Source organism: Melanotaenia boesemani, chromosome 2 (assembly GCF_017639745.1).
Source record: "Melanotaenia boesemani isolate fMelBoe1 chromosome 2, fMelBoe1.pri, whole genome shotgun sequence".
Lineage (NCBI taxonomy): Eukaryota > Metazoa > Chordata > Actinopteri > Atheriniformes > Melanotaeniidae > Melanotaenia > Melanotaenia boesemani.
In genome coordinates this window covers 2,052,746-2,077,263 of record NC_055683.1, presented here as the reverse complement: position 1 = coordinate 2,077,263, position 24,518 = coordinate 2,052,746, and the positions used below count along the sequence as shown (strand labels likewise).

The window sequence follows — 24,518 nt, the reverse complement described above, 5'->3', positions numbered from 1 at the left end:
ACTTGTAGATTTGATGTGAAAACTTGTAGACTACAATGTGAGAAGTTGCGCATCAAAAATCTGAACTTGTGAGATATTGCTCATTCCTTGTGAGATATTTGTGCCAAAACTAACTTGTGTCTGAAGATGTGAGAGCAGAGGAGGGGGAGGGTGGTGGTGTGTGGGGTTCGGGGCTTAACCAATCAGAGTGAATGGTTGTGAGCCCAACGTGGGTCATCAATAGTTGAGCCAATCAGAGTGAATGGTTGTGAGCCCAACGTGGGTCATCAATAGTTGAGCCAATCAGAGTGAATGGTTGTGAGACCAACGTGGGTCATCAATAGTTGAGCCAATCAGAGTGAATGGTTGTGAGACCAACGTGGGTCATCAATAGTTGAGCCAATCAGAGTGAATGGTTGTGAGACCAACGTGGGTCATCAATAGTTGAGCCAATCAGAGTGAATGGTTGTGAGACCAACGTCTCCAGAGTTTCTCTTGTCAGACCTCTTGGCAGCTATCGCTATGGCGCACCAACCTGGGGTAAGTTACTTCATTAACCATCGTTTTGACTACCCCATTGTGTGTTTTAGGAGTAAATGAACATATGCTCTAACAAAATGTATAAAGAATTACATTAAGATCAAGTGAATACGCTCTTTGGTGTGTATGAAAGGTGACTGCTGGCTAGCTGAACAAATCTGAACAGTTCTAACTTATAAATGACCAAAAACTAGCCCTGCATGGTACCCATGTATAAAATCTACATTCTGTACCATTTGCGTTTAGTCATAATTTGACTAGTATACCATGTAAATACTGTATTGCTGTAACACTTGAATTTGCACAAAAGACATCTTTACATATGATTATTCTTATTGTTTTGGAGTGCCTGTTGTGGTCTTATTCACCAGTATAAAGTAATCACAGCAGGCTGCAGTTATTTCACTGTTCATATTTTCAAAAACTGTCTAAAAAAAGATCTACTTATGGATGCATTAATGTTCACTTGTGTTCATCTAACAAGCTCACTTGCCACGACCACTTTAACAGATGCACTGACATAAAAAAATAGAAAAGCAACGTAGCACCACCTCTGGGAACGGGTAAACATCATTTAAAAGGTTCATGTGAAATGTTGTAACCTCCTCCCGCCTTAACGGAACTGAGGGCCATTTCGAACGTGGTCTATTAAATCATTTTGGGTACCATGCAGGGCTAGTTTTTGGTCATTTATAAGTTAGAACTGTTCAGATTTGTTCAGCTAGCCAACAGTCACCTTTCATACACACCAAAGAGCGCATTCACTTGATCTTAATGTAATTCTATATACATTTTGTTAGAGCATATGTTCGTTTACTCCTAAAACACACAATGGGGTAGTCAAAACGATGGTTAATGAAGTAACCTTCCCCAGGTTGGTGTGCCATAGCGATAGCTGCCAAGAGGTCCGACAAGAGAAACTCTGGAGACGTTGGTCTCACGACCATTCACTCTGATTGGTTAAGCCCCGCCCCTCCTCTGCACTCACATCTTCAGACACAAGTTAGTTTTGGCACACATATCTCGCAAGGAATGAGCCAAAAGTCAGGCCACAGTTTTATCACGCTGTGACTTGCGAGAGCACATCTGTGACTTGCAGCAGCAGATTCAGGAAGTTGTAATCGCTAAGTTGAGGTTGTAAAGCAAAATGAACACTTAAAGGTCCCATATTATGCAAAATTCACTTTTTAATGGTTTTGGAACAGTCATACTGGTCCCCCCGCATGTGTAGGAGACCCGTAAGTGTGAAACTCTTTCAGGCGCTCTCTCTCCCCCCTGCTCCACCTCTAGGGAAGTAAGCGCTGAATTGAGCGAGTTTGAAAGCCTGTACGTTAAGACGTCATAAGGGACAATAACCACTCCCCACAGAGCGATGGACCCGTCTACCGGCTCTCAAAGCCCGCCCTCTAAAAATCACCTAGCACCCAGTGTTTATCCTTTTCGGCAACCCTCGTTAGCGGACATGGCTAAGCGACAGAAGCACTGTTCTGTTTGTGGCTGCATAAATGAACACGAAAACGTTTTTTTACTTCCATCCACTGAACCCACGAGGACTGAGTGGATTAATTTTATTTTTGGAGGAAATGTACCCGGAAAACTTCCAAAGGTTTTGCATGTCTGTGGCCAGCATTTCAAAGAGGACTGTTTCCACAACATGGGGGCATGGAAAGCAGGCTTCGCCAACCGTTTGAAGCTGAAGCCAGGTTCAATACCAACTGTCCGTGACACAGCTGGAGAGGTAAGAGCTGGCAGTTATTTTATCGTTTCGGCCTTATTAGTCTGATAGCTTGAAAATATATTAGCACTGTTGTAAATGTAGCCAAGTCACTGTTTCTACTGTTTGTATCCGGTGCCATTGTGCATCAGATTGATGAGCGTAGCTAGCTGTGTTCTCCGTGCGTCACGGTTTGGGTCGGTAATGGGGGCTTCAGGAATGGGTTCCGGTGTTCCGGCGTTTGTTTATCCTTCACTACGCTGTAATCAGCGTCTAGTAACCGCTAAGGCCTAACCTGTCAATCACCTCATGACGGGCGATGCGATGGGCGGAGCCAACAGCTGAGCTGCTCCACCAGGGTTCCGCCCACCATAAACGGCACATTTCTGAAGCTGCTAAAAAGAGGGAGGTGAAGAGAAGCCGCTGCACTCAAACTGAGGGTCGATTTGTCCATACCATGGCGGAAATATTTCATTTAGATATTAATGAATGGTCTCAGATTGGGAATAAAGTGTATAATATGGGACCTTTAAAAAAAATTTAATTACAAGTAAACTATGGAAGATAATTTGTCAGATGGACTATTTTTTCTCTGTAACTTCAAATTCAGTTCACGTGTGTGCGAGTTTTCTTTACAGCAGAAAATTTTGACATACAAGTTCAGATTTTTGATGCACAACTTCTCACATTGTATTCTACAAGTTTTCACATCAAATCTACAAGTTTGTTCATTTTGGCACATTTTAGCTTCATAGAAGTGACTTTATCAAATCTGACGTGACGTATTCAGAGCTTAGTTTTATGGTTTAGTCAAGAAAGACTTCCACACAGGATCTGCGACCCCTCCAGATGTCCATGGTCTACCTAACGGTCTCGTTTTAGCTGAGCTCCCATCCAAACCAGATTCTCAAAACTAGTTTCTTTCAGTGCAGACATTTTAGGAAATTAGCAGGATTTGTTATGAAGAATTTAGACTTTGCTGAACTCTCTTTCAAACTTTGCTAAATGCCCTTTTTTTTAGCTGGATTGGGTTGAAATTTGTAGTAAACATCGAGGATCATCTTCAGCCCAACAGTTGTAGCTGAATATTTTACAGCAATCAAATTATTTACTATAAATCTTTTCCCTGCGGCAGCAAACTCGTGCTAACAAAACTGGAAAGAAAAATAAAAAAAGGAAATGTGAGAAGGATGGGAGAGATTAAAAGTGGATGCCAAGCATGTGAGAACAAAGGGAGAGCAGGAGGGAGCAGGAGTAAATGCAGTCCGAGTACATGGCAGATGTTGTGTGGGAGTTGATGCATGCAGGTAAAAGCTGCCCTGGATTGCAATGTGCTTCATTTTGATGCTGAGCTTCCTTGTCTGAGGAGTGAAGGTTGAATCTGGTCTACAGAGCTGCTCTCCAAGAACATAAAAAAGCTTTTAAGTTTTGACCCAACTACATTACAACATGGCAAGTAGATTAGCCGTGTCATCCTGACTTTTATACTGAGGAAGATGTCTTTCTATTATCTGATAAATTAACATATTGTTAAAGAAAGAAAAAAAAAACAGTAGATTTTGGGTGGGTTATGGGTGCGCTGACTCCGCTGTGAATCATAACCTCTTTCCGTTGAACCACTTGGGAAGAAATTATGCTTGATAATGCAGATTGTGAAGTAGTAATTTGCCATTCAGACATGTTTGTGTCCCATGCCAGTGAGGAAATTAGAAATGAAGTCTCTGCCTCGATAAGCAGAAGAAAAGTTGTCCAGCATCCCCATTTTTATCCTGCTGTTACTCACCTGCATCTGTGTCACATAAATGGGCTTGTTGATGAGTATCCATGTGGAGGTTTCATAGCAGGGAGGGATGGTGATGGAGCCCTCGTAGGTGATGTAGCGCGTGGTGTCGGGGTAGAGGTCGGCTATGTTCAGGCCCATTAATAAGAATGCATCATCTAAAAAAGAGAGGAGGAAACTCATGAAACACAGATCAGCAGATGAGGAAGACACACACTCAGTGTCCTCCTACTTTTAACACAAGTCAAGTATCGAATCAGCCAATCACGTGACAGCAACAAAATTCACGTAGTCATGTAGACTTGGTCTTGGGATTTTCACACACAACCATTGCCAGGGTTTACAGAGAATGGTCTAAGAAAGAGAAAATATCCAGCGAGCAGCAGTTGTCTGGACCAGAATGTCTTGTTGATGTCAGAGGTCAGACGAGAATGGGCAGACTGGTTGGAGATGATAGAAAGACAACAGGAAACCAAATAAGCACTGGTTCCCACCAAGGTCTGCAGAACAACATCTCTAATAGCACCACACCGGGTTCCTCCTGCCAGCTAAGAACAGGAAACTGAGGCTACAATTCACACACACTCACCAACACTGGACAATAGAAGATGGAGAAACGTTGCTGGTCTGATGAGTCTCCATTTCAGCTCCACATTCAGATGCTCGGCTCAGAATCTGCTGGAAACATCATGAAAACATGGATCCATCCTGCCTTGGATCAACGCTTCAGGCTGAGTATTGTTGCTGACCATGTCCATCCCTTTATGACCACAGTGGAGCATCTTCTGATGCTACTTCCAGCAGGATAATGCACCATGTCACAAAGCTCAGATCATCTCCACCTGCTTTCTAGAACATGACGATGAGTTCACTGGACTCCAACGGCCTCCACAGCCACCAGATCTCAGTCCAGTAGAGCAGCTTTGGGATGTGGTGGAACGGGAGATTCTCATCATGGGTGCAGCCGACAAACCTGCAGCAACTGTGTGATGCTGTCATGTTAATATGGAGAAAACCTCTGAGGAAGGTTTCCACCACCTGCTTCATCTATCACATCAGGGATCACAGCAGTTTTGGAGGAGAAATGGTTCAACCCAGTGCTAGTAAGGTGGCCCTGATTGAGTCGAAGGTGTATATATATATATATATATATATATATATATATATATATATATATATATATATATATGTTAGTGCTGGGCACGTTAACGCAACGCTTAATTAACGGAGTTAATTTCTTTAATCGCGCAGTAATTTTTTATTTTTTATTTTTTTTCTGGCCGCTGGCTTTGATGACAGAAACATGGCGTCCATGTCTCTCTTCCCTGCTGCAGCAGTGTGTCTGACGTAATCGGGAGAGAGCGGGTTTATTAAAATGAAGAGATGTTTTCTGTCTGGAACAGGAAGAAGAAAAAAAGAACCGACGTTTCTCTTTGTCAAAATACATGCAGATGGACAGAACATCGTCATTTTTGGACGGGAAACTTTTTTATTATTATTTTTTTTTAATAAATACGGTTTTAATTTATGTAAGACAGCAAAGGTAAGACGTGTTTTCTGACTTTTACAAACGTGAAGCATAAATCGGGTCTTCTTCTGCCTCTGGTTCGGTGAATCTTGGTCTTAGCGAGATGAAACTTCCAGCTGTGGAATCTGTGAGATGTGAACTTTCAGTAGAGGAGCCGTTTGTTCGTGTTCATGCCGTGGGGTGGACACGGGGAGACATCATCTGTGTTTACATGTTTTTCGGACTTTGTGTAGCTGGTCTTTTAATTGTTTGTTGTCTTAACTGTGTTTGTTGGTGATAGAAATGGTTTTACTGAGCTGGTAGCTGAGATTCTGGACTTTCTGTGGATACCACACATGTTTATAGTTACATCTACAGACCTGACGCTACACCCGGAAACGAGATGTTAACCCCTTAATTCCCGGTAGCGGCGGCTGCAAATTAAAGTTTAGAGAAATTATAGACCAGAAACCTGGATAATGAAGCAGTGACGGTGCATGGATGGAAGTTATTGTGCATTTTGTGAATATTTCTCTCTCCTCACCATCTAGAAGCTGTGAGATTCTCATCCTGCTTTCTGTCTGTTCACCTGATGCTGATATTCATCACATATTGTTCCTTCTGTGTTTAGAAGGAAGCAGCTTCACAGCTTTAAATTCATCCTGCTGACTTTTTACCTTTTAGTTAGTAAATCCTGAACATTTCATCCTTTTCATAAATATTTGATTTTCTAAATATATATGAAGAAATATTTTATCTGAAAATTGCTGCTAAACCTGTTTATGTGTTTAGTGCAGGGGTCTGCAGCCTTTCCAATCCAAAGAGACATTTTTCCCTCAGCCAGCTAAAGAAAACTCCTTTAGAGACGCAAATGTTACCAGACTTTTCAAAAAGGCAAGTTAATATATATTTTTAATGAAGAGCCACCATAGGATGTTTGTTATCTTTGAAGAACCACATTTTTTATTGCATTTTTAAGGTTTTAAAATAAAAAAAAAACATAAAACCTTTATAAAAAAAAAGAGGATAGACAGACTTTCTGCTAAGGAATGTAGATATTTGTGGAAAATGATGTAAAAGAAAGAAAAAAAAGTCCATGGTTTCCAACCTAATGACAAGAAAGAAAGATTTAAAAAATATTTTAGCCACGTATTTAGAGGCATTGTGGAAGGTCCAGAGAGACACTTGCAGCTCCAGAGTTGCAGGTTGGAAAACCCCTGATGTCGTGATTGTAAACCAAAACTTACTGCATTTTCTTTTTATAGCTGTAGGCCTTTTTTTAAAGGAAAGAGACATTTTGCGCGTAACGATGCGATTAATTGCAATTAATCGCAGCATGTCATGCGATTAACCGCGATTAAAAACTTTAATCGTTGCCCAGCACTAATATATATATATATATATATATATAAATTGTCCCCTTGCCATCCGTGGGCGGTCTCATCCATCCAAGCTCGGGTCCTCTACCAGAGGCCTGGGAGCTTGAGGGTTCTGTGCAGTATCTTTGCTGTTCCTAGGACTGCACTCTTCTGGACCGAGATGTCTGAGGTTTGTCCTGGGATCTGCTGTAGCCACTCTTCCAGTTTGGGGGTTACTGCCCCGAGTGCTCCGATGACCACGGGCACCACTGTTGCCTTCACTTTCTAGGCCTTCTCAAGTTCTTCTTTCAGGCCTTGGTATTTCTCCAGTTTCTCATGTTCCTTTTTCCTGCCACAACGGCTTTCCTCTGCTTTTTGTCCATCACCACAATGTCCGGTTGGTTTGACATTACCATTTTGTCAGTCTGGATCTGGAAGTCCCACAGGATCTTAGCTCGGTTATTCTCTACCACCTTCGGAGGTGTTTCCCACCTTGACCTCGGGGCTTCCAGTCTGTACTCTGCACAGATGTTCCTGTACACTATACCAGCCACTTGGTTAAGACTCTCCTTGTAAGCTTTCCCTGCCAGCATCTTACACCCTGCAGTTATGTGCTGGATTGTCTCAGGGGCCTCTTTGCACAGTCTGCACCTGGGGTCTTGTCTTGTATGGTAGATCTGGGCCTCTATTGCTCTGGTGCTCAAGGCCTGCCCTGTCCAGCTGTGATCAGTGCCTCTGTGCTGTCTTTCAGTCCAGCCCTTTCTAGCCATTGGTAGGATTTCTCGATATCAGCCACTTCAGTTATCTGTCGGTGGTACATCCCATGAAGGGGCTTTTCCTCCCATGACGGGTCCGCCATCACCACATGATCTGTTTTCCACTGCCTGAGACATTCACCAAGCACTTCGTCTGTTGAGGCCATCTTCCTGATGTATTCGAGGATGTTGGATGTTTCATCCTGGATAGTGGTTCTGACACTCACTAGTCCTCTGCCTCCTTCCTTGTGCTTAGTGTACAGTCTCAGGGTGCTGGATTTGGGGTGGAACCCTCCATGCATGGTCAGGAGCTTTCATGTTTTCACATCTGTGGTCTGAATCTCTTCCTTTGGCCAGCTTATTATTCCCGCAGGGTATCTGATGACCGGCAGGACATAGCTGTTAATTGCCCAGACTTTGTTCTTGCCATTGAGCTGACTCCTTAGGACTTGCCTTACTCGTTGGAGGCATTTGGCTGTGGCTGCTTTTCTTGTGGTCTGTTCGAGGTTGCCATTTGCTTGTGGGATTCCAAGGTACTTGTAGCTGTCCTCAATGTCTGCTATTCTGCCGACTAGGAGTGAGACCCCTTCTGTAATGCTTTTCCAGTATTGTTCAGTCTCCAGCCTTGGAGGGTCTGCCCTGTTGTTATTACCCTGCCACTGAGAGTACACTTCAGCTGGTTGAGTTGAGAACAGCCGATTTATTCGCCTTGCTTCAATTTCTCTTGTGTACCTCTTTAGGCGGGTGGCCAAGGCTTGGAGTCGTTGTTTGGCAGTTTCTAGTGCTTCAGGTATGGGCATCTGGCTGTACCTCCTACCTGTTTTTTCATGGCACCTTTCTGAAGCTCTGGTAGTTGGCTCCCTTCTCTCCGAGCTGCCTTTTAGCCTCCAACCTCCTCTTCCAGGGTATCTTTATGGTTGCCCTTTGGTTGATAGCCAAACACCTCAAGGATATATATATATATATATATATATATATATATATATATATATATATATATATATATATATGTGTGTGTGTGTGTGTGTGTGTGTGTGTGTGTGTATGTATTACAGGGTCAAAGCATGCAGAAGATCTGCAAAATGAGTAAAACGAACATCATGATCTGTGACACTGGAATAGTGTGTTGGTTTATATTTACATGATGCTTTTTCTCTTTGAGCATACTGAGGACAATTCTTCATTATGAGGATGTTTTAAAAGCTTTATGTAAATAACAGAAACCTGATATAGAATGGTGGAAAGTGGAAATGGAAAGAATGTGTTTTCTAAGTCATTTCTAATATAAAGGATTTTAACTGCTGAGACTGAGACTGAGCCATCTCCATTTTTAGAAACGTGGTAGTAAAGTAAGAACAGCAGAAACATCAGAGTATCCTCCGGGCTCCCCCTCATCCTGGATAATATGTGGTGAAACAGGAGGAAGTGATATGTTTGCATCTGTGAGGCTGTCAGTTCTGCTCAATTCTGTCAGTCAAACAAACTAATTCAGATCTTTAAAAGAAAGATGATTCAGACCTTAAACAGGCCTATTAAACAAAAATAACATTGAGTTTTTATTCTAACGGAAGGGATTAAGATTAAGAGATTAGTTATTTGCTGTCGGTGGTAATAAGAGAACAACGTAATTTAGTACTGATATTAAAGTGCTGCTTCTCTTTGGTTAACCTTTTATGAACCTTTTGGGATTGTCTCCATTTTTAGACTATAGCATCACTGTGCTATTGGACATGTAAACAACATGAAACACATGATTTTCACCGGAGTGGGTCTTTAAACTCCTTTAAATTAGAAATGACTCAGATATTGTTCCTCATCCTGAAGGTACACGCTTTCCACTTAGGCAAATTATTCCTTTTGATGCAGGGGTGTCAAACTCCTGCATTAAATTTCAGTCAGGTGTGTTAGATCAGGGAAACAATGAAAACCTGCAGGAGACCGGCCCTCGGGGACTGGAGTTTGACACCCCTGTTTTAATGGATCCAAACACTACTCCGACCTTTCTACATCAGGTTAGTCTGTTATTTACATAAAGCTTTCAGATCATCTTATAATGAAGAATTGTCCTCAGTATGTTCACAGAGATGGAACGTCAAGTAAACATACACCAACACACTGTTCCAACATCCCACAGCATGATATGGGTTCTACTCATTTGTCTCATTCGTATAACTGACTAGATGTAATTAATACAAAGAAATATATTTTTACAATCATCAGTATAACTAATAACAAAAAGGCAAAAGATGGAGCTCACTGATGGGTTTACAGCTTTATTGTGCAAACTTAGGGGACAAACGTTTCGACACTTTCTGTGTCTTCGTCAGTCACCTACTCTCACACACCTTTTTCTCTGAAAAAATATGGAGTTTTTATGACAAAAAAACCCAAAAAACTATATATAGAGTACGTCTTAAAACAAAAGCAAAATCTTAAAAACACTTCTTGAAAACACATTTCTGATAGCTATCAGAATGCATGACTTTACTGCAGCTGCATTATAATCAACTCAGAGTACAATAAAAGCCTTTTCCAGACTTTGCTCCTGTTCTAAGACGCATGTGCAGAGGTCTTCCTGCAGCCACAGATTCGGATGGGTCACAGATTTTGGTGAAACACCCATCTTTGTAGATGCGTTTCGGTAAACTTGTAAAGTGTTTTGCGTCCATGTAAAGTTGCTTTGTCGTTAAGGTGTTTCAGCAGTGTGTTCAGAACTTTGTAAAACTGTTTGCAGCTGCACATGTAAGATTGTAAAAGTGTTTCACGTTTTGTACTGTTGTTTTTTCTGAAATAAAAAGCTGTTGTAGCTTCCTTAGTGTGTGCACCGTCTTTGTGTGTGAATGTGTGTGGTGAAGGAGAAGAGTGTGTTTCTTACGTTTGTAGTTAATTCTGGTGATGGTGTCTCTATTCAGCATGCGGTTGAGGAAGGAATTGGAGTTTTCTGAAACCTGAGAGACAACAGAGAAGTTGATCAAATATTAATTCCCCCCACCCAACACACACACACACACACACACACACTTTTTTTTCTTCTAATCTGTTTTCATCAGTTATGATAGACTACTGCCATGTTAGATGTTCCATTTCGGTCCAGACACACCTGTCAGGATATCTGAATCCAGAACAATCTGAGCCTAGCGTTGCACAGTTATCCTCTCATTCACTTCCCATATCATTCACATTCAGACCTTTATGAAGATGGAGACCACCGCAATGCCATGAGGGCTCTTTGCTGCCTCAGTGTAGTTGGCGTAGAGATCCTGATTATAATGGATCAACTGGACCTGAAAGAGAGATACGGTGGCTCAGAGAAGCACACGTCCAACTGAATGCACATTACTTCCTGTTTGTTACTCAATTCTGAAGCTTAGAAAGTCACATTTACGAGCATCTCCATTCACACACTTAACATTTAGCACTGGCAAGCCTGGTCATTGTAGCACATTTATAACAAAGCAGAAGCAGATTTAGTCACATGAGGGTCTCAGGCAATCCCAGCTACCTCCCTAAACTCCCTTATTTTTCACCATTTTACAACTCTGAGTTACCTGATAACGGTTTGTAGATTCTTCACTCTTGCAAGTCATCTTAAAATTTCTTTCCACTTTCTTTATACAAGATCTTGGTTCACTTGATCTACATCAGTAGATATTTAGAGGTTCTGTGAGTTTTATCTTGTCTCAGGTGGGCTGAAAGATTTCTCCAGTAACTAAAACCATCCCTACTTTTCTGAGTGCTCCTTTCTTTTAATAAAACACTTACTGTGTCTATCGTTTTTCACTGTAGGTGAGCCTGAATCCATTAATGTGTTTCTTTATTTGTCATTTGAATATAATCTTTACTGCTTGTGAATTTTTGCTCCTCTTGATTTTCTTTAATTTCAAATAGTCATTGGCTTGAACTACTGCTCATCAGTTTTCCTTTTAGCTGATATGGGTTTTGAGAAACTCAAATACCCATACAAAGTTATTGAGTTAGTGTGTCCAAACTTTTGATTATAGTTATCTAGTCAAAAAAGAAAACACAATCTCACAGGGGCCTTTTGTAGCTCAGGGCCCAAAGTGGTTGCTAACCTTTGCTGAAAGGTAAAGTTTGCCTTTACAAACTAATTTGATTTGTCGTTAAGACCAGAATTCTGTCTGTTTTGAATCAAGACCAGAACTGTTCCTAGTACCTGAAAAACATGAAGGATTATTGATGGCAGACATAACACCAGCCTACTTCTAACAGCTTAAAGACTGGATGTTTCTTGAAACCATCTTACCAATCTTTGTGTGAATATATGTGAGATATATCAAGCATAGCTTCTTTACAATGAGCTCTCTCTCCATCTCCAGAGGTTGTAATCACCTGGTGTACAGGTAGCTGCCAGAGGTGAAATACATATTCCTCCATTTAGCTGCGCTCTAGAATAATGCATTCAGACATTTTTTCTTAGAAGAATAGTAAATGGACTGCTGTGCTTTGCCTTTAAACTCTTCTATTTATCCACACAGTGATACAATTAGTGGTCAAGTTCCCTTTCAGAGCTCTGGTCTGCCCATTAAGAAAACATGTGGACAGAAGGTGCAGGCAATCAAACCACTACCTCTGTGATTAATAGACTGCACATCACACCTTGTGAAGCAAGGAACATGGCCCAAGTCCAAAATTATCCCAGAGTATTCCATCTAGCTCTCTAATTGGCCTTATAAAGTCACCCTCTAGCTGGAAAAGTCGTGGTTCTCTCACTCTGTCCAACGTATTTTAACTCAGTTGATGCGATTACTTCTTCCTCCAGAACATTTCTGACAGGTGTAATCAAACACACAATGTGAACGAGAATACTGAGAGTCATCTGAAACATTTACACCCTTCTTTTAAAGTGTTAAAAGTGGGACTAGACTCACAAACGCAGTGTTGGATCATTGTGTCACTACAGCAAGACTCCACAGAGCCCCGGACTGCACAGAGGACATTAGTTCTTGGACTTTTCCCAGAAAGATGGATTACAAGCTCAGGGATGAAGTTGTAATCCATCTTTCAGGGAACAAACCTTGCACTGTTTGGAAAAGTTTGCTTTTGAAAGAGAGAAGTGTTTGATAATAGTTCGGTAAAGGTAGTGGATATGTGCGTTTAACTCCCTGCATGTTTCTTTAATAACTGCAATGATGCAGTCATTAATTATTTGTTTTACTGGTTAACCTCACTGTGTCAACGTTCATTGTTCGTGTTTTGAGTCTCACCTCTCCAGGAAAGCCCTGTCCATTGAGGAGGTGCTCTGAACCCTGAGAGTCTTCGCTCCCAAAGTGAAGGCGAACCTCCTCCAGTCGGTAGCTGTAACCCAGGGGGCCTCCAGAGATGTTCACCAGGTGGGCTTTGTCCGGCCGCAGGGACACATGCTTCCCGGTGTTGTACATGGTGCCGCCCATCTGAATAACAGAGAGTTACAGACAATGGTTTAAATTGAGAGCCCACATCAGTGCTGAGTGTTGAGGAGATCAAAGAAAGCATTTTTATGAGTTTGTTAACTAGGGATCAGGGACAAAGACCGATTTCCATCCAAACTCCTCTCTTTCCTCCATTTTTCTTTACATACATGAATAAGCTGAAGCCTTCTGAAAATGTTCCGCTTGGCTGCAGTTTTCCTCCTCATCTTCCCTTTCACTAGAAGTTGGCCTTATTCCCCAACCTCACCAATCTCCTTCAATCAGTCCTCAATAAATCATTTATGCTCCATCATGGCCTGGTCTGTGTTAGCGAATTGCTGCTTAACAGCACCAATCACAGAGTGTATGAAGTGCAACATCAATTTTAAAAAAGTTGGGACATTTTACAAAATGTAAATAAAAACAGATTGCAATGATTTACAAATCTTACCAACCCATATTTTATTCCTAGTAGAAGATAAACAACATAGCAGATGTTGAAGCTGAGACATTTTAACATTTCATGAAAACTTTGAGCTCATTGTGAATCTGATGGCAGCAACACGTATGTAAAAAGTTGGAAGAGGGCCACCAAAAGGCTGGAAAAGTAACGTACAAATAAAAAAAAACTGGAGAAGCATCTGACAACTTATCAGTTTTAATTGGCAACAGGTCAGTAACATGACATAAAAGGAGCATTTCAGAGAGGCAGAGTCTCTCAGACACAAAGATGGACAGAGGTTCACCAATCTGTGACAAACTGGGCTTTAAAACATGAAACAATTTCATTAAAATGTTCCTCAATGTAAAATTCTTTGAAGATCTCACCATCTACAGTGTATAAGATCATGAAAAGACAAATATGATTCTCTCCTGAAAATCACTGCATAATCAGAGATTTGTAATTGAATTTGAAAAGTCTACATTCACTTTAGAAATGGGATATTGGAAAAAGCCTGGTCTATATTTTCCAGTCCAGTATCGGAGTATAAATATATATATATATATATATATATATATATATATATAGAGAGAGAGAGAGAGAGAGAGAGAGAGAGAGAGAGAGGCAACTACCTGTTAGTTTTAAAAACATCCGGTCTTTGTTGAATCTGGAGCTGCGCTTGGTCTCAGCGTTGGCTGCGCTAATGTGGGAACTAACAAGCCAGCAAAAGAGACTCCACATGAATGCTTTACTTTCTTTACACTCTGACTTTGTCGTTTGTTTTTCACTCACGCTGTGACTGCTGTCTTTTTAACCTCTTCCATTAAAAATACTTTTTTTCAACATTCAATTCAGTTCAGCTTTATTTGTATAGCACCCTTTCACAACAATGTCATTTCAGGGCACTTTACAGACAAATCAGTTTGGGCCAATTCATGATAAATAAAAGCCTAGTTAAGCAAAAACAACAGATTGCATCAAATCTTGACTTTGATCCAATCTCCCATTCTGAGCATGCAAGAGGCGACAGTGGAAAGGAAAAATTCCCTTTTAAAAGGAAGGAAGGGCTCAAGCAGGACCCAGCTCAGGTAGGGCAGCCAAACTGAGACCCACTAAGACCCACTGAGAGAAGAGAAACATGTTAATAATGCCAGTGCTGTCATGAGTTTATACATGGAGGATGAGGAGCAGAGAGATGAAAAGGAAGAGCTCAGTGCATCATGGGACGTCCCTCAACAGCCTAAGCCTATGGCAGCATAATTCAGGGATGGCTAGACCACCCCGAACTGTAAGATTAATCAAAAAGAAAGCTTTTAAGCCTGATCTTAAAGTGTCTGCCTACCGAACCAAAACTGGGAGCTGGTTCCGTAACAGAAGGGCCTGATAGCCGAAGACTCTGCCTCCTATTGTACCCTGAGAGATTCTGGGAACCACAAATAAACCTGCAGTCTGACAGGAAAGTGCTCTGTTGGGAATCTATGGAACTATGGGATCTTTGATATACTATGGAGCCTGGTCATGGAGAGCTTTATATGTAGGAAAAGAATTTTAAATTCTCTCTTAGATTTAACAGGGAGCCAATGAAGAGAAGTTAAAACTGCAGAAATATGATCTATCCTATTAGTTCTCATCAGAACCCTTGCTGCAGCATTTTGGATCAGCTGGAGACTCTTCCGGGTATATTTGGGACAGAACAATAATAAAGAATAGCAGTAGTCCAGCCTGGAAGTAACGAAAGCATGGACTAGTTTTTCAACATACACAGATGTAAAAATAAACTACATAAAACAGATATACAGGTCTACAAGCACAAAGTAATCTGAATATTGGGGAAAAATCTAGGTGTGCTAACTGAATTTCAGACATCAGATATCCGATTAAGCTGGCTACATGTTAACTTGAATAATCCGATAACTCCAGATATCAGAAGATGATCCCATACTCTCAGTGGTAAGAGTGGATTTGACAGGTGAGGAAGCCCTAAAATTTGGTGTTGCAGCTCAGGAAGGAAAATTATGTAAATGATTGCAAAAAACTACTGAAATGACTTTATCTTCAATAGAACAATACAGCTGGCTTAACAGGCAAAACACACACAGAGCAGTTTAGCATGGCTAACTAATATGAGCCAATGAATAATTAAAACTTTAAATAATATGTCTAAAGTAAGGGTGGGGCTTGATTAAAAAAATTTATTAATTATATGTAGGAATAAAAACATATACATATGTATATATGTATACATCCAATACACTATAAATTTATCACATCTTGTGTTCATTCCTCATCAGCCTCAGCCTGCCCAGAACAACACCTGGTTAGGTAATGTTTTTAGCACACTGAAGCTAGCTTTACTAAATGTCAGATCTTTGGCTGGAAAAACATGTTTAATCAATGATTTTATAACAAAGTACAAACTTAATTTCTTGTTTTTAAGTGAAACCTGGTTAGACAGACACAATGATTGGGTTGTTCTTATAGAAGCGACCCCTCCAAACTTCAGCTATGTGAGTTAAGTTAGATCACATCAGAAAGGTGGAAGATTTGTTTAATGATTCGCTGCAATGCAGCCGATTGCTTAGAAAAGCTTTGTCTCATTGGAATATGTGGCGCTCCAGATGACCTCCGCCTCTCATGTGTTGTTCCTTGACATATACAGGCCACCTAAACACTGAGCAGCGTTTGCTGATGACGTTGCTGAACTGTTGTCAGTAATCTGTCGACTCTGATTGTGTAGTTATTGTTGGTGATTCCAACATTCATGCTGATAACCCGGAGGACAGAGAGACCAGTCCCGTGTTTTCTTTGAGAGTGTTGTTATTGTCAACAAGAAAGCCCTAACACCACCCGCCTTCAGCTGATGAGCTTGTGGATCATTTCAATGGTAAAATTACAGCATTATTGATGTCATTGCTCCCACCGAGGTGGAAGTGATCGCTGCCAAAAAGAGAGCTCCATGGAAAAATGCCACGCTGGTCAGAGCTGGAAAACCAGAATGTGGAAAAGCTGAATGCAGGTGGTGGAAAACAAAGCTGCAGGTTCACTATGAGATCTATACAGAGAGACTGAGGATTTCTAATCTGGAGCTGAGAAATGCAGACAATCTTTCTTTCTGACATCATTGCTAAGAACAGCAATAAAGCTTGAGCCTTGTTCGTTACTGTTGACAGGCTAACTAATCCTCCTGGATCTGCTCAGAACATTTCAGTCCCGGTACTGCTGGATTTCAGTGCTGCATTTGACATGGTTGACCATAACATCTTACTAGACTGGCAGAAAAACTGGAAAGGACTTTCTGGCACTGCAATTAATTGGTTTGAGTCCTGTTTAAAAGACAGGGTCTACTTTGCATTTATAGGTAATTATAAATATGAGCGAATCAAAATAACCTGTGGAATTCCCCAAGGTCCATCCTGGGGCCACTGCTGTTCAACATCTACATGCTGCCACTCGCTCACTTTATGAAAAACAACTAAATATGTTACCACAGTTATGCTGATGACACACAATCTACATAACCATCTCACCAGGAGACTACAGTCCGATCCAAACTGTGATCAACTGCATCGATCAAATTATTTCAATTTCAATTTCAGTTTCAATTTCAATTTCAATTTCAATTTCAATTTATTTATTATGGAAAACCCCTTGAGATGTAACATCTTCTTTGCAAGGGGGGCCAAAAGAAACATAAAGACATTAAAATAACAATAGACAAAACAGTATTACAATATACCAAACATACTGTTTAACACTATATATAAAAGAAGGACAGTACATACAACAGCTAGCACTTGCTTGCTTTCAAAACCCACTTCTACCAAAACTATATAGAATCATCATTAACACAGAGTTTGTGTCAGCTGCAGTTTACACAATTTCATATTAATGCATTAACACATAAGGAGCAGTATGGAAACAACATTACAAACACTGACAAACTATTTTGAGGTGCGTATTGAGTAGGATTCTAAAGTGACCATCGGATGTTATTGACCTCAAAGATGCAGGTAAGTGGTTCCAGTTATTAGGGGCCTTTTAGGAGAAGGACCGCCGACCTGCCTCCTTCCTTACTAATGGAACAATAAAGAAGAGATTTTCAGAGTTTCTTAAAGAGCAGGAAGATGAAAAAGGAATTAAGAAACATTTTAGATATGGAGGTAAGTCAAAATAAGCACATTTAAAAATAAATTGAAACCAGTGGCACTGTTTTCTCCCGTCAGGCTGTAACCAGTTAAGTTTCTCATACAGAGTACAATGATGAGTTCTAAAAGGACATCTTAAGATGAATCTGCAGAGAGTATAAAATAGATATTTAATGGTTTAAGATGTATATCATATGTATTTTGATAAGTTATGTCAGTATAACCAGTAATAGGTAATAACTGAGAGACAATTTTCTTTTTTTATTTCTTGTGTGAAACAGTTAGATGATCTGTACAAAGGCATTAAACAAGCAATCGAACGTTCTTTTGATTATGTAGTCAATATGTGGTTTAAATTTGAGTTCTTGGTCTAATAGAACACCTAAATATTTAATAGTAATTTCATTATCCATTAATGCGCCATTATCAAAACAGATATTTAAGTTACTGAGTGAAGTGAATTTCAGGTACCAAATAGCATGCAAGTTTTTTTAGGTTAAGTTTTAGCAAATTTACATTTAACCAGTTTTGAATTAGATTAAAATTGTCCTGTAGTAGATTTTGTAAATCAGGTATACTTGAGCCTGACAGATAGATGACAGTGTCATCAGCATACAAATGAGTTTGACAGTTAATACAGTCTTGAGGAAGGTCATTAATAAAAAGAAAATAATAGGGGGTCGATAGTAGAGCCTTGTGAAACACCTTTTTCAATAATACAGTGACCAGACTGATGATCATTAAAAACAACAAATTGACGTCTGTTATGTAAATAAGCACTGAACCACAAAAGAGCATTCCTGCTGAGTCCAACTGAATAGAGTTTATCTAGAAGTAGGTAGTGGTCTACTAGATCAAAAGCTTTAGAGAGATCAAGAAATATGGCACCTGTATACTGATTTTAAACTACAGAAGAGAGCACATCATTTGTAAACTTAAGTAGGGCGGTAGTTGTTGACTAGCCAGAAAAAAAAAGCCTGATTGTTTGGGTGATAAAAGATTAAAATGATTAAGATAACTGATTAGTTGGTGGATGATCGATTTTTCAAAAAATTTGGTGATGGCACATAAAATAGAAATAGGTCTGTAATTACTTACATCAGTGTGATGACCACCTTTGAAATGGGGGTGTAACCCTTGCAGTTTTCCAGATAAGAGGAATAGAGCATGTATTCATGGATAAATGAAATAGATCTCTTAATGGATAAACAAGTACACTAGATCCAAGTTTAAGAAGGCCATCAGGACCCACACTACTATTATTTTTAAGTTCATCAATTGCTTGTTGAACATCTGAATAAGAGAACTGGGTGAAGGAGAATGATCACTCCGGCACTGGTCTGTTTAAAGGACCAGTAAAGCTAAATAGTTAGAATGTTGAGCATTACTTATGGAGGAAAAATGATGATTGAAAATTTCCGAGATCAAGTGACGATCAGATATTACACTATTATTAACACTGACACAGTTAGGTGCAATTTTTCTGGACCTATTAAGAAGTTTATCCAATTTATTCCAAAATAATTTGGGGTTCTTATGATTTGGGTGAAGGCTACCTAATAATAATTTGACTTAGCATTCCTAGTTTGTGTTTTGAAGTGATTTCTAAGTTGACGGTATCTCTCCCAATCAGCTGGTTCTTTAGAGCTCCTATACTTAGTCCAAGCTTGGTCTCTTTGTTTGTAAAGGTTAATTAAATCAGAACTAGCCCATGGATGATGTCTTCCTTTAACATGAATAGTTTTGCAAGAAATATTTATCAATTACCTTGGTCACTTCAGAGTGGACGAATTCCCATGCATCTGTGACGTAGGGTATCAACTGAAATCTAGTCCAGTTAATGTCAGCAAGGTCATTCAGGAAGAGCTCCGTATTTATATTTTTATATTGTCTTACAATGATATATGTAGGTGGGGGTTTAAGCATTTTGAGCTTCCATACACAAAACACTATTAAATGGTCACTGAAGCAGTCAGGCATCACACCAGATGTAATTATTCTCTCTGGATTTGAGACTAGTATCCAATCTTTTAATGTTGCGGAATGGTGGTGGACTCTGGTAGGTTCATTAATTAACTGTGCGAGGTTGACACAAGCTACTAGATGCCTATCACTGGCAGATGAACGATGGAGCCAGTTATTATTGAAGTCTTCCAGAAAAATCAGCTCCCTGCTGTTTTTTAAAGAATTGACTGTTGACATTATATTTTTCATAGTATCAGAAGAAGAAGAGGGAGATCTATAAATATTAAAAATTATTCATTTTTTATTATTAGGAAAATTGATTTTGATAGACAGAGATTCAAAGTTAACTTGTTCCACACCAGGGTATACACGTTAAGTATTAAGATTTTTAGAGACATATGTAACAACACCACCACCTCGAGAACCTCTATCTGCTCTATATAATATGTAATCATGAATATTTAACTCATCATCTGCTATACTTCTATGTAACCATGTTTCAGAGATGGTAATAATATTAGGCTTATGATGAAACACCATCATTCTTAGCAGGTCAGTTTTGGAGACCAAACTCCATACGTTAAGGTGTATAATTTTCAGACCTTAAACAGGTTCAATTATATGTCAAATTTATAATATGAGGAGAGGGAGAGTAAGAGGATGTGGAGCAAGACACAAGTGCATGAAAAGACAAACATATAAGAACAGTCAAACATATAATACATATAAAGAGATACATAGAACTAAACAAAAGTATACCACTTCAATAGGTTCAACTTCACTGCTTGTATATAAATTCAATAAGTAAATAAATTAAAATTAAAGATCGGATGTGCCAGAACTTCCTTCAGTTAAATGAAGACAAAACTGAAATAATAGTTTTTGGAGCCAAAGGAAGAAAGATTAAAAATCCATGCTCAGCTTTAAACAGCTATGTTCAAAACCAACAACCAAGACAGAAATCTGGGAGTAGTCCTGGACTCAGACCTGACTGGCCTTGACTAAGGTGGTGGATCTCAGCTCCGGGGGTCTCAGGCCCACTTTAACCCAGCAATAAAAGTTCAGGACTGTTGAGCAGCTAGAATCCTGCATCACACCAGAATGGGACAATTTTCCTCGCATATAACTCCAGCAACTGGTCTCCTCACTTCCCAGACATTCACAGACGTTAAAAGAAGAGGGGATGGTAAACATGTAATTATAGAATAGTATGTGTCCATTAATAACAAAGGTAGAGCCAGCAACTGCCTGTAGCCTGGCAACCTTTTAAGTTTCCTGACTAGCATTAATATGAATCTTTTGAAAGCAGCTGTCAGACTGTGTGATGGAGGTGTTGATAAAGTCAGAGTGACAGGAGTTTCAGTGTGACTTGATAATAGCTCACATAATTGCAGAATGATGACTTTGGGTGGATATATGGTGATAGCTCCACACTGCTTTATGATATGGCACCTCAGAGACATATTATAATGATTTTCTTGGCATGGCTCATCTTCTGGAGATGTTTATAGGACTGCTGACTCTTAAACCCATTCTGTTTGCAGCAGTGACACAAAAACCCTGCTTGATTATAGATTTTTCTATTTGCCTTCAGGAGGACTTACATTGTCCTATTATACACAATCAACCAATTAATCAAATGAACAAACAAACAAAAAATGGCAGTAAAATTTCTGTCAGAAACTGATGCCAGAACTCAGAGGCAAACTCTGAACTATGTGCTAACTTCTGGTGGATGTATCGCCTAAAAAAGTACCTATTTACGTATGTAATGGGAACATAAATGGACCTTAAGTCAGATCTGCTGAGCATTTCTGGACTTTTGGTTCATAACTTTAATGGACAGAGTTTGGTAGATTCAGGATGTAGAATCCAACATTTTGCAGATGATGTAGTCCTGCTTTCTTTATCAGGCCATGATCTTCAAGTCTCAGTGGAGTGGTTTATAGTTGAAGGTGGGTTGAGAATAAGCTCCAAATCCAAGACCATAGATAGATAGATAGATAGATAGATAGATAGATAGATAGATAGATAGATAGATAGATAGATAGATAGATAGATAGATAGATAGATAGATAGATAGATAGATAGATAGATAGATAGATAGATAGATAGATAGATAGATGTTGATTTGTTGATTATTATGTTCCAGCCTTTTTAGACTAACTTGTATCTGTACAAGGTTGAAAATATACTGTACAACAATTATTGCAGAATTTAACTACATCACTTCATTTAAACTACTTGTGAACGGTGTCTTCATAAGCAAGCCTTTCCATTTGGGACAGAATGTGTTTTGAGACTGTCCCATAAAGGAAAACAACTTCCTCCATATTTACGATGCATGACAAATTAAGTGTTTGCATGAATAAAAACAACCTTTTTCTGTTGATTTTGTGGCCACAAAGCTGCATCTTATCAGTATGCCACAACACTCCTGGCAACACATTAACCATTAATGTGCTCTATCTGCATGCCAGACATATCCATCATGCATATTACATGACATTGCAGCCTTTACACATTCATTACTGCTGTTTGTATAAAATAAATGAGGAGAGAGCACCCAGCTTCAGTTTAATTGTGACATGGCACTGCTGGGGCAATATGAAATTAAATAAGCCTTCACAGCCTGGAATCTATTCACAGCATAATCCTCAAAGACAAGCACAATATTTTATTAAAAGAGGGCAAGGATTTACTATCTAAAAATGACTGCATGATTTCCCTTTTTTTACATTACTCAACAGGCTCAGCAAAGGAACAATTTGTAGAAACTACGTAGACTGTGCCATATATAGATATCTGAGGGTCAAGCAAGAACATTTGACCAATTTTAAGTGAAAACGGAGCAACTTCATTCCGGTTAATGCGTCTTTCTGCCTCAGAAACACACATAATGTTCATAAATCAAAGCAGGTGTTTGCTTATGAATATTTAACAACACCATATTTAAAAGAATGAAACAAGTTGAAGTCAACATTCATCTCTTTCGCATGTACTCAAGATGAGGTGATTGTTTCTGCACCATCTCAGAACTCTGTACTCAACTTCTTGCCCATCACAGATACTCCCCACAGCTGAAGAGTAATTAGAGTGTTTCTGCAGATGATAGTACTCTGAGTTGTACTGAAGTCTGAGGTGTACAGTGTGAAGAGATATGGTGAGAGAACAGTCCCTTGTGGTGCTCCAGTGATGTTGACCACCATCTCAGACACAAAACCTTTCACTCTCACAAACTGAGACTGTTAGCTAGTCATAAATCCAGGTGGAGGAATTATTGAGGTGAGCCAATGACAGTCTCCTCTCTCAAGGACTTTCATGATGTGTGATGCAAGGCCGTGGTCAGACCAGTGTCTGTATTCATTTGGTTCAGATAGTTGGGATTTTTTTAGGTACTTTTAAGGTCGGGATGCTTTCCACAGCACAGGAACTCTTTTCTTACCCAGTCTGACACCACCTGGACCTGCAGCCTTGTTCCAGTTCAGTCTCTCCAGTTTTTTCTTCACCTGATTGCCAGAGACTAACAGGCTAGAGGTTGAACCTTAGGAGGTCTCAGTATGTTTTGATGTGGAGGGAAATGAAGCTGTGTTAAGGTCCATGACTGAGCTGGAGGGTGACAGAGTGGAGTTTTGAGAGGAAAGCTCTGGGCTCATGGACGGTGTGTGGTCTGTTGGACTGGAGGCAGGGGGTGAACGGAACCTACTGAAGAACATGCTCAGCTCATTTCCTCTGTCCAGACCTCCATCAATGTGATCACCCTTTAACTTGAAGCCAGTAATCTTTTTCTTTCCTGACCCCTCACCTCACTGCTGGATGTGAGGGGTCTACTGGAGCTCCTTTCTAACTTTTTCCTGTCCTTGTTGCACTTCTCAGGCCCTGTTTATACACCATAATCCTGAGACAATAGAATGTAAAAGTTTAGTTGTGTTGTTTTGGGTGGATAAAACCAAAAACATTTGACAATGGCCTCCAGAGTGAACTTTTCTTGTAGTGCAAGGCAAGTCTTTAAGTATAAACTTGAACTGGAATCTTTTGGTGACAATGACATATTTCTTGTCTTTTTGCACTTGTGCACACAACCCCAGCTTAACCCCAAAAAGAAAAAATAACAACAATAGCAAACCTCCATGCCATGCTTGTGCTGCTGCATCTTTTCAATTTAAAATCTATTTGTGGTACAGCAGTTATGCCATCAGCAAAGATGCTTTTGTAGCAGGGAATAACCCCACTAGGTAGGGGAAAACAATAAAAGCTCATCCGGAAAGACTGGGAGAATACGAGATCTAAGTCTGTACCCCCCAGTACAAAGGCAAAGGCGAATTTATTTGTATAGCACATTTCATATACAAGACAATTCAAAGTGCTTTACATTAATCATTACAGCAGGGTGCAGACAACAATACAATAAAACTAAAGTTGGGAGGGTTGATTCGATAAGAGCAGCTGTGTTGTTATCTTGGTTTAACCAGGTTTCTGTTAAAAATATAAAATCAAGGTTGTGCTCAGTTATAAAATCATTAATTAAAAATGTTTTCCCTGCTAATGACCTAACATTTAATAAAGCTAACTTAATGGGTTTGGAATTGTTTATCCTATGTTTGGGTACACGCTGTTGCTCACAGGGTATGTTAACTCTACTTAGAAACCTTTTAGAAAGCAGCTCTCTGTGTTCTGACAGAGCTGCTTTTATCCTTCTGTTACCAAACAGTGCAGATATTTTTTAACCTTCTTATAAACTGGGATCCAGCTGGACCTGGGAAATCATGACTGCTGTTATCCACGCAGCCTGGACCCTCCACACATCATACATCCGAAACATGAAGCTGGCATGGTGGTACAGGAGGGGCTGGGTGCCCCCCCCTTTAGCCGCCCCGGTGGGGGGTTTATAGGGAACTGAAACATAATGGGGCATAGGGTTAGTT

At 39.9% G+C, this 24,518-nt stretch overlaps 1 protein-coding gene and 1 long non-coding RNA gene across 4 annotated transcripts in view; one reads left to right on the top strand and one right to left on the bottom strand.

Moving 5' to 3' along the window:
* LOC121650162 (carbonic anhydrase-related protein 10-like) overlaps positions 1-24,518 on the bottom strand; it is a 169,344-nt gene that overhangs the window by 9,478 nt on the left and 135,348 nt on the right. For all 3 annotated transcript variants that reach the window (XM_042001519.1, XM_042001527.1, XM_042001536.1), the window contains exons 4-7: positions 12,859-13,044; positions 10,822-10,917; positions 10,509-10,581; positions 4,017-4,171 (exon numbers count right to left, since the gene is read on the bottom strand). In XM_042001519.1, coding sequence (XP_041857453.1) covers positions 4,017-4,171; positions 10,509-10,581; positions 10,822-10,917; positions 12,859-13,044 — 510 coding nt within the window. The remainder of the gene's footprint in view (positions 1-4,016; positions 4,172-10,508; positions 10,582-10,821; positions 10,918-12,858; positions 13,045-24,518) is intronic.
* LOC121650420 lies at positions 852-19,136 on the top strand. Its single transcript, XR_006012270.1, has 3 exons — positions 852-979; positions 15,806-15,810; positions 19,126-19,136. It is a non-coding gene; the product is annotated as an uncharacterized LOC121650420 (long non-coding RNA).